Raw genomic sequence first — 10,655 nt, forward strand, 5'->3', positions numbered from 1 at the left:
ATCACAAGCCGAACTGAGGCCTTCCTTCCTCCCCGGCCTTCCCTAGTTCTACTTTGCTGCTCTCTGTAGATTGCAAGTTGCCTGAGGTTGGGGACTCTGCCTTCAGAAAGCGGTCAAGCTCATTGGCAAACTCATTCATTTGTTAACAGGTCTGAGAGGACTGCTGGCTCGCTCAGGCTACACGCTTGGGAAGAAAGCGGAGAACACGGAGCAGAGAGAAGTCCCTGCCCTCGTGGGGCTCACCGTCCAGTGGGGAGATGCGTTAGCGCCTGAGCTCGCGTCAAGTGTGTAGACAAATAAACAGGGCGGAGGGGGGCAGGCGACAAGGGACGGACGGAGGGTGTCCATTTTCCATAGGGTGGGCAGGGAAGGTGACACTATAGAGCAAAGACCTAAAGCGGGCCAGGGCAGAAGTCTTGCAGATTTAGGGGGAAGAGGGGGGCTGAGTGAGGCGAGACGGAGGGGGGTGTGGGGGGCGGTGACTTGCGAAAGCCCCTGAGAGTTATTGGAGAGACTTGGGCTGCTCCCTGAGGGGACGAGATAAAGGTCTGGCGTTTCTGAGCAGAGGAGGGACAGGGGCAGACAGGCTGAAGTTGGTGGAGGAGGTGACATTTTCGGTGACGACAAGTGCCGTCCTTGTCAGAGTCAGATTCTATCAGCATCCACTGGGCCCGTTTCTAAAGCCCTCTCCCCCGAGGCCTGGGCATGCGGAGGGCCTGGCAAGGCCACATTTAGGTGCATTTGGGTTTTGGGGGGGGCGTGGAGGGGAACGGAGGAAGATAGGGAATCATTTTCTCCGCGAAGCCACACCAGCCACCACCCTAAGAACAATGATGCCCTAAGAAATCTCGGGGACCAGCCACTGCTCCCCCTTTCCATAATGGGAAACTTAGGCCCAGAGACAGGGCATGAGGAGCATTTTAAAAATAGCAACTCTGGAGTTTCCGTCATGGCTTAGCGGGAATGAGCCTGACTAGGGTCCACGGGGACGAGGTTCAATCCCTGACCTCGCTCAGTGGGCTGGGGATCTGATGTTGCCATGCACTGTGGGGTAGGTCGCAAATGTGGATCGGATCTGGTGTGGCGGTGGCTGTGGTGTAGGCCGGCCGCTACAGCTCCGAGTCGACCCCTAGCCTGGGAACCTCCATATGCTGCGGGTGCGGCCCCAGAAAGACAAAGAATTAAATAAAAAAATAAATCCCGCGTCATCCTCGGCTCCCCCTCTCCCTCTCTGCAGGGCGGGAACCCCTTGGGTTCAGGTGAAGAGAAACACTTGCCATCTTTTCCCAAAGACGGGGGCGCTGGCCGGTTAGCTGCTCAGTGAGTCAGAGCTGGGCGGCCCGAAGGGCCTGCGGTATTCAGCCTTCAGAAATTCGGGGACGGGGGCTCTGAGAACGCTGCTGTCTAGCTCGGAGGGGGTTCGAGGTGAGGGGGTCTAGACCCGGTCGCCCAGCAGCAGTGAGTAAAGTCTTCAAGGCCCGACGGGGCAGGGCTGTCCCCCGATGGGCTGGGTCAGTGGAGGTGACCCCACTGACTGTCCCCTCCCCTCCCTGCCCCTCCCACCCAGAGCTGGACCAGGACTGGGTGTCTGGGGGGCAGGGACCCTTCGCTTCATGTTCGTCTTCCCACGAGCCCTGGCCTGCCTGACACGTGCCTGACTCTGGATGGGCTCGTGCGGATCAGGACAGCGGTGTGGACAGTAACGTGGAGGAAATCCTTTGGTTGCTGACCCACTTCTGGCTTCTAGTCAGTGTGAGAGAAGGGTGAGCCGGCCTGGTGGCACTGGTGAGGCTGTGTCATGCTAAACAGTGCTGGCTCCCGTGCTCCCCCCTCCCCTGCTGACCTTTGGCTTTATGTGGGCAGGAGAGGTGGCGCTGGCTGGCCCCACCTGCCTGGCTGTTCTGAGCCTGGAACCCTTTCTTCTGGAGGGCGCTGGCTGCCCCTACCACCTCACCAATGGCCATTGCGCCCGCAGTGCAGCTCAGCTATTTTTTGGCCACGCCCACGGCATGTGGAAGTTCCCGGGCTAGGGGTGGAACCCGTGCCACAGCAGCCACCCACGCCACAGCTGTGACAACACTGGCTCCTTAACCCGCTGTGCCGCCAGGGAGCTCCAAGCTGAGCTATTAAGAAGTAGACAAGTGGAACAATGAGGGTCAAGAGACAAGGCTTCTAGCCCTGGCTCGGCCACCGACTCCCGTGGGGCCCTCTGTGCCTGGTGGAGGCTGGGCTAGAGGGCTTCCCAGCTGCGCTGCTCGGCAGTGCCCGTCAGATGAGCGCTGGGGACCCTGGCTGCCTCTGAAGACACTTTCCTCTGCTTGGGAGAAAGAGTCTAGTTGGCATGTAATTTCCACCCAAGAGCAGAGGAGGGTGGGAGAGGGGGGGTCTCCAGGCCCTGAACCAGGTCATCTGGGAGTGAGCAGAATGAGGCAAGGGCCCTGGGAAGCTTAAGACTCCCTACCTGTGAAGCCTGGCTCCCATACCCCTATTGGAAGGCCATGCTCTTTGTGGGTCTTCACACTAAGCGCCCTTAACATATTTTAAAGGATTCTACCATCCGGCCTCAACCCTTGGGGATTGAACCCATGCCACAGCAGTGGCCATGCTTGATCCTTAACCCACTGAGCCACTAGGAAACTCCTCTGCTGATTCTTAGAAGGAGGCTGGCCTGGGTGGGCCTTGGGGGTGTCACCTTTAAGCCCTAGGTGCTCAAAAAGAGACCCGGGGTGGGGACAAGTTAGGTTGAGATGGAAGAGCCCAGCATTTCATTTTGTTTAATGACGAGGATTCCCCTTAATCGCTGGGGGAGGGGTCTTGAACTGACAGGAACGGAAAAGCTCTTTGTCACACTCCGTCACATTTCCTCCTTACTTTCCATGTTTTCCTAACCTCTCCAGACAGTGAAGTGGCTTGTGGGGACTCTGCTCCGGGGTTCCCGTGTGGATGAGGCTGGCCTCACGGCGGCCTGATGTGGTTAACGTACTTTCCAGGGACGGAACTTGGCTCCAGACAGAAGGAGCCACCTGCCTGGGAACCCCCCGAGTCCAGGCCATGGCACGGCGAGTCGCCTTTGAGAGATGACACGGAGGCTGGGAGAGGTGAGGTGACATGGCAGGAGGCCCAGCACGAAGTCAGTGACAGAGCCTGAAGCCACTGCCCTCCGGTCCCACCCCCAGTTCACCTCATCTCCCTCCTTTCCTATGAGACACTCAATATGTGTACATGGGATTGAATGAGGAGGGTGTCTCCTGAGGTGGGACCCTGCCAGGCACCGCCTGGCTGTGTGTGCGGAGGCCCCAGGGGAAGGGATGGAAGACTTGGGGAGACTGGGCCTGAGAGAGACATGGATGCCTGGGCTGATCTGTCTGTTGCGGGGGGGGGGGGGGGGGGGGGCTGATCTGTCTGTTGGCAGGGAGGGGGGGAGGGGGGGTACAGGCAGATCAGGGAGCCATGGCAACCATCTGCAGGTCTCTGACACAGTTGGGCGATGTCATAGTTACTTTCTGTGAGGTTCTGATGACTGGGACCGCAGGTTTAAGTTCAGGCTGAGGGCCTCAGCTTGATTAGGAAGAAAGGCTCTCTCAGGAGCAGGCATGGAAACACTCCCTCCGAAGAGTAAGAAGCCTTTCGTCATTCGAAGTAAGTTCCCAGGAGACCAAAGGGAGGGCTCTGGCGGCGGGCGGGCAAGAGGGGGTCTTGAGGTTTGGCTTTCAAGCTGCTGCCTCCGGGAATGCCCTGGGTGTGCCCTGGTGTGAGTGTGTACATGTGCTGCTTGGGACTTCCCTGGGCTTGTGCGTGTGCGCCTCACCATCCACTCAGGGGCCCACCAAGTAGTGCCTGGTGGCCTTTGAGACTGGCCACCCTGCTTCCCACAACTTGGTGCCGGCCAACTGCTAAGGGCAGTTTCCCACTATGGCCAGGACCCCAGGCAGTGGCTGGACCAGGAGGAGACTCCAGTTCCGCTTGAGACCCCCCCCCCACCTCTCATTTCTAGCCTAGAACGGCCTGACTGCACTGGGAGGCTAGGGCACTCAGCGGAGGGGAGGTACTGGTCACACGTGGAGGCCCTGCTCCTCTCTGGGAAGGACAGAAACAGAAGAGGAGGGAGCGGCTTGGGCAGGTTGGACCCTGAGAACCTGGTTGGAGAAGAAGCTGGAGCTGTCTGCCCTTCGAAGAGACCTGACATGCCAAAGAAATATCTGAAGGGTGAGGGATTGAAATGTGTGTAGGATGGTGACCCCATGGCTCAGAGATAGCCCCAGATGGAGAAGAGAGCCCAAAAGGGAGGTGGTAAGCTCACGATGAGTGGAGTGTATGGGAGCTGAAGGTAGGCAGCCGCTCGGCTGGCTCTAACAGGACAGGTGTTTAGACCGGGGAGCCTTAACAAGTCTGCACTCCTGGGAGTCTGTAAGCCGGAGACCCAGGAAAGTGACCTGATACTGTAGCTCTTGTTAAAAGCAACAGTATCTTTGCCCTTTAGTCACAATCGGATCCCTATTGAGAGCCCCGCAGTGCCAGCTGCTGGGGCTCAGGCTTGCCCAGGAGGTTCAAACATCCCTTAGAGGTGATACTGCTCCCGCCCCCACCCTCCCACACTTTGAAAAGCGTTGCCTTGAATGCGCCCCCCCCCCCCCCCCCCCCCGCAAAGTGACTTGCTCATGGCCATACCACCCAGTGACAAAGCCAAGGCCAAGTCAAATCCCCTTCACTCGTTCCCAGAACTTTTATTCTTCAACAGGGTGTGTGTCCGAAGAGCAAAGGGAACGCGGGCCTGAAGTGAAGCAGTGAAGAGGGGACTCCCTGCCCGTAAAACTACCACTTCTCACGATTTCTCTTCTTTTGCCAAACTCTTTTTTCCTCCTCTAGCCCACCTAGCTCGCTGTTTCTGCAGTTACGGCACAAATTGACTTTCCGGCAATTAGTGGAAAGGGCCTAGTCGAGCACGATCCGCGGGAGCAGAGTCAGGTCCTTTCGGGGCGGGGGCAGCGGGGTGAGAATGCCAAAACCCCCGAGGTCTCAGTGAGCTAGTAGCCGCCTTCCGCCTAGCATACAAGAGCGAACTGCCGCCAGGCCCCTGCGGCGGAGTCACGGCAGAGCTCGGCAGAGGTGGAGGACCGTCGACCCTCGCGGTTGGTCCCCGGAGGCGTCCCGGGGCAAGGGGGCTGCCTGGGGGCCAGGGGTCGGGGGTGGGGGCGCACAGGCCGCGGCGCAGAGGGAACAGAGGGCGGCGCAGCCGGGCTCGACCTCGCCCTCCAAACATCAGAGGCTGAGGCCGCTGGGAATGGCGGGGCCAGCTCTACTAAGTCCTTTGAGATCCCAGGTCGGTTCGAAGAAGGGGGTGCGGGGGGAGGTGGGAAAGCGAGATTATTATTATTCCTCGGTTTGGCCTCGGAAGCCAGCACCGGCGGGTCGTTTTGTTTGAATGAATGATCCTAGCGGCTGCGCCCAATGGGCGCCCGCGCCTGCTTAATATTCATGAGGCCCGCAGCCAATGGCCGGGCGAGGAGGCTGTTTTAAACGGCGGAGCCCGCTGGCCAATCAGGCGGCTCTCGTGAAGGCAGCTAGCGCGAGGCTGTGGAGCGCTGAGCCGCGCGTCGTGCCCTGCGCTGCCCAGACTAGCGAACAATACAGGTACGTTTCGCACCGCCCGCCTGCCCGCCCGCCCGGCCGCTGCCGCCGCCGCCGCCGCCGCCGCCGCCGCCGCCGCCGCGACCGCACAACTTTCCGGCTCGCGCCGCCGCGAGCGCGCTCCGCTGCCGCCGCCCCCTGCCTCTGCTCCCCGCGCCCTTCCCGCCCCCTTCGCCTTCCCTCTCGCTAGGTGCGGGAAGGCAGAAGCAATTCAGGTGTTTCAACTTTTCTGTGCTTCAACCCGAGCTCCCCGCTGTCGGGGCTGGGCTCCCTCGGCGGAGCCACCCTCGGCCGACGCCCCCCGGGGCAGCGGCCCGGGGACCCCGGCCCCCTGAAGCCAGATGTTCGGGCAGCTGCGGCGGCAGCGGCAGCGGCGGCCCGAGCCGAGGGGCGGCTGCGGCTCGGGCGGCGCGCGTCCCGGCGCCGGGCGGCGGCCTTGGGAAGGGGGCCGGCGCTCCCCGGCCCGGGACGCGCTCCGCGGGGGGCGGCCAGCCGCTGCCTGCCGGGGGCTGCGGCGCAGGCAAACTTCGCTCCCGGGCGCGGCGGGCGCCGCGCGGACCCGCGGGCTGCACTGCTGCTTCTGCATTAACATGGCCGTCGCGGGAGCGCCCGGCGGCCCGGGGGGGAGGGCGCGGGCCGGCCGCCCCCCGCTCGTCGCCTGCCCGCCGGGCACCGCCGCCGCCGCCGCCGCCGCCGCCGGCCGCGAACATGGCTGGCGCGGTGCTGGGCTCCGGCGAGCGGAGGGCGGCCGGGCGGGCGAGGGCTCCTGGGCGGGCTCCGGCCTCGGCCCCGGCGCCCGCGGCCTGGGGCCGGCGGCTTGGAGGGCCGGGGGCGCCGCCGCGGGCCCCGGCGCGGCCGAGCGTCATGGCCGCACGGGCGCCTTTGTTATCCCGAGGAGTGCGCCCCGCGCCGGCGGGGGGGGGGTGAGGTCCGGCCCGCGGCCCCCGCAGCCCCGGGCGGGGTGGGGCGGGGTGGGGGCTGGCGAGCGGGCGGCGGCGGCGGTGGCGGTGGCGGCGGGGCCCGGACCGCTTTGTTCGCCGCCGCCGCCCGCGCCGGCCGCGCGCGGATCAGCCATTTTAGCGAGCGGGGCTCGGAGGCACGGCGGGCGCCACGGTCGCCGCCGCCGCGCTGCCCGCCCGGCTCCGCGCCCCCGGCGCGCCGCTGCCGCCGCCGCCCCCGGCCCCGCTGGCCCCCCGGGGGTGGCAGCGGCGGATTTCAGGGGCACTTTCTTTCATCAGGAAGCTTTTGACAAAATGGAAGGTGAATTATGTGTGTCCGGGTGACCCGGCACGGGGCCGAGCCCGGCCGCCCGCCGCCAGCCTCGGGCTCCCCCGCGACTCGTCCCGCCGCACCGGCGCAGCCGCTGCGGGGCCCTAATGCAGCCCCTCTGTCGGTCCCTGCGAAGGGGAGCGCTTTAGTTTTGCATGGTGACCTTGGGTGTGGGAAAAGGAAAAGATGGCGGGAAGCAGGGGGGGTGGGACAGGGACGATGACACGCCACAGCTGCATTTTTATTTGGAAACTTTGGAGAAAGTATTCCTGGCTGGACATGCGTTCCGCTTTACCGATGAGCAAGACTGGCCCTTTTGGTGTCCCCTCCCCCTTTAGGTAATGATGAAGTGACAGGTTTGAACTCATCGCACAGGGGAGAGCTGCTCACTTGCCAGATCACCCTTCTCCTAAAAGCCATTTTCTAAGCTAGAAGGCATCAGCAGTAGTGAAATTTCAAATGTCCCCTATTTAGAGTTCTCCTGCTTTGATCTTGTGTTTGGCAGTGGTGACAGTATTTTTGTCTCTGGCGTAGGAATAAAACAGATGACCAGTGCGCCTTAAGCTGTTGGTTTTCCAAGCTCCTGCACCTCTTACGAATGCGTCCTCCCCGTGCCCTTCCCACCCTGTGATTGTAGTTTCCAAATCGTCTTCGTTCCGAATGTAGCTCTGAGCCACCCCACTTGGGTCGGTTCCATTCGCAGAACTTGATCGCTCTCAGAGAAGTAACTTGCCAACCAGCGCACTTCATGCTGGTCAAAAGTTAAATGACAAGCGACAGGGAAACTGATTTCCTCCCTGCTCTGCCTCCAGCTGCCAGGGGCATTAGGCGTGGGGTGGGGGGTGGGGTGGGGGGCTCTTCCTCGCTGGCAGCCTCTGGTATATCTTGTGTGGATTCATCCCGTTTGTTTTTCTTTGTCTCTCTTTCTTCCGCCCATCAGTCAAGATGGCTAAAGGTGATCCCAAGAAACCAAAGGGCAAGATGTCTGCTTATGCCTTCTTTGTGCAGACATGCAGGGAGGAACACAAGAAGAAAAACCCCGAGGTCCCTGTCAATTTTGCCGAATTTTCCAAGAAGTGCTCTGAGAGGTGGAAGGTATTTTTCTCTTGTATCTTTCAAGCTAGTCCCTTCCCTGGATCTCGGGCGCTGGTGATTCACCTTCAGTGCAGCCCCAGGAGGCTGTTTTCTTCCTCTTTGCTCAGATGCATCTTGCCTCTCTTTAGAATTTGTGTGTGTGTGTGTGTTTGTGTGTGTGTGTGTGTGTGTGTGCGCGCGCGTGCACGCGCTCTTATTTTGAAGCCTCTGCAGGGTAGAAGGCCTCCACCCGCTTTTGCAAGTGGTTAGAGCAGCTGTCCTGTTCTTTGCAGACCATGTCTGGGAAGGAGAAGTCTAAATTTGATGAAATGGCCAAGGCAGATAAGGTGCGCTATGATCGGGAAATGAAGGATTACGGGCCAGCTAAGGGAGGCAAGAAGAAGAAGGACCCTAATGCCCCCAAGAGGCCACCGTAAGTGACTCTAGGATTCAGGAGAACAGTTAAGAGCTTTCCTTCCTGTTTTAAAAGACACTTTCCCTCACAAATGTGGAGGTACCTCTGCAAAACATCCTGTGCTTTGAGCCTTAAAACGCAGAAACGATGTATTTCTGGAGCCACAGGGCGCGAGTTTGGGTGTTTTCGGGGGGACATGGGATTTCCACTGCAGCTCCTGTTCTCGGGGGTGAGGGTGGGGGGCTTCCTCGTCTAATTCATACATTTTTCTCCCCCAAGGTCTGGGTTTTTCCTCTTCTGCTCAGAATTCCGCCCCAAGATCAAGTCTACCAACCCTGGCATCTCCATCGGAGACGTGGCCAAGAAGCTGGGGGAGATGTGGAATAACTTAAGTGACAGCGAGAAGCAGCCGTACATCAACAAGGCGGCGAAGCTGAAGGAGAAGTACGAGAAGGTGAGGGGACAGGAGCCTGCCCCCCCCCCCCGCCCCCCCGACGGGCCGGGGTCCCCGGGAGCCGCCCTGGCCGGGCGCGCTGACAGGTCCTTGTGGTTGGGACCCCCCGGGGGCAGAGGATTGGATTGCGCTCTTGACGGGACTTCAAGGGCCCTCAGGCGCCCATCCCCTGGGCAGTTGGAATGGCCGAGAACCCCCTTTGAATCTGGCAACAGACACCTTGGGAGAGCAGCCCCACCTCGCGGCCCTGTTTTCTTGCTCTGAGGCGGGGACGGCTTTCGCTTGTCCCCTGGGCTCACCTGGAACGTGTCCCCGTTCTTGCAGGATGTGGCGGACTATAAGTCCAAGGGGAAGTTCGACGGCGCCAAGGGGCCTGCCAAAGTCGCCCGGAAAAAGGTCGAAGAGGACGACGAGGACGACGACGAGGACGACGACGACGAGGAGGAGGAGGAGGAGGAGGATGAATAAAGAAACTGTTGCTCTGTCTCCTTGTGAATACCTTAGAGTAGGGAGCGCCGCGGTGGGCACACCTCTTAGCCGAGCCGTGTCTCTTGCCCTCGTTAGGTTGAATTACCCACTTGGCTCATGATCCTAGCGTAGTCTCAGAGTGCTCTAGAGCTTGTCAGTGGTTTACATGAAGTGGCCATGGGTGTCTGGAGCACCCAGAACCTGTATCAAAGTTGTACATATTTCCAAACATTTTTAAAACGAAAAGGCTCTCGTGTTCTCCTCACTCTGTGCACTTTGCTGTTGGTGTGACAAGGCATTTAAAGATGTTTCTGGCATTTTTTTTTTCTTTTAATTTGTCAGGTGGTGTTCACTCTATGGTTATTGGCTAGAATCCCGAGTTCTCAACTGTACATACCTATCGTTTGTAAAAAGAACAAAGCAACCGAGACACTCTTGATGCTCCTTGCTTGGCGCGGAGGCCGTGGGGGAGGTGCCTTTCTGAGGGGCCATAGCTCAGGGCGTGCACTGAGGCTGGACCTGGGGACTGCAGTGGGCATCCATTTAGCTTCAGGTTGTCTTGTTTTTGTATATAGTGACATAGCATCCTGCTGCCATTCTTAGCTGTGGACGAGGGGGGGGGGGTCAGCTGGCATGAGAAGTGGTTTGGATTTTTTTTTTTTTTTTTTAGTTGAAGTGCGGTTGTTTTGAACTGTTTATTTTTTAAACAAACTGTAGAACTCTTCATTGTCAGCAAAGAGCCACTGCATCAATGAAAGTTCATGAACCTTCTGTACGAAACACAATTTACCACGTTCTGTTTCTTTTTTCTTTTTTTTTTTTTTTTTGTACGTTTAGAATGCTGAAATGTTTTGGAAGTTAAATAAACAGTATTACATTTTTACAATTGTTCTCTACGATAACAGTCTAAATTTCTGACTCACAGCAGTCTGAGCAGTAAGACAAGCCGCTCCCTTGATTCGGTGACTCGCTTCCCAGCAAATCCGCTAACTTCTCTTTGACTTAACTGTAGCCAGCCTGCTGAGTGAGGACGGAGAGGAAGAGGGCTACTCGAAGCTACTGTGTGATTTTGTTTGTGTCTGAGAGGCATTAAGATGAAGTCTGAACTGTTGAATGGAGGAGTGAGGGCCCAGGCGAGGTTTAGCAGCCTTAGGAGGTGCAGGAAGGTGGGTGTTGAGAATGGAACCTGACTACTGTGTAGGGGTCCCCCCGCCCCCGCCTACTGGAGGGCCAAATACATTGCCTAAAAGCAAAAGTTCCAGGCTTTTTTTTTTTTTTTTTCCTTTCACCCCCGCTCCCTCCCCTCTGCCCCCACATGTCAACATTTGTTCTGCTCAAGGATCTCTG

At 59.2% G+C, this 10,655-nt stretch overlaps 1 protein-coding gene across 2 annotated transcripts; it reads left to right on the plus strand.

Moving 5' to 3' along the window:
• Positions 1-5,553: 5,553 nt before the first annotated feature.
• On the plus strand, positions 5,554-9,326 carry HMGB3 (high mobility group box 3). Of its 2 annotated transcripts, none has more exons than XM_047765492.1 (5): positions 5,554-5,631; positions 7,838-7,992; positions 8,265-8,404; positions 8,666-8,840; positions 9,165-9,326. In XM_047765492.1, exons 2-5 carry the CDS (start codon positions 7,843-7,845, stop codon positions 9,306-9,308), a joined length of 609 nt encoding a protein of 202 aa, XP_047621448.1. In that variant the 5' UTR covers positions 5,554-5,631; positions 7,838-7,842; the 3' UTR covers positions 9,309-9,326. The 2 variants fall into 2 exon arrangements, with proteins under 2 accessions (XP_047621448.1, XP_047621449.1); XM_047765493.1 differs by lacking the exon at positions 5,554-5,631 and adding an exon at positions 5,760-5,843.
• The last annotated feature ends 1,329 nt before the right edge of the window (positions 9,327-10,655 follow it).

This window comes from Phacochoerus africanus, chromosome X, assembly GCF_016906955.1.
Source record: "Phacochoerus africanus isolate WHEZ1 chromosome X, ROS_Pafr_v1, whole genome shotgun sequence".
Lineage (NCBI taxonomy): Eukaryota > Metazoa > Chordata > Mammalia > Artiodactyla > Suidae > Phacochoerus > Phacochoerus africanus.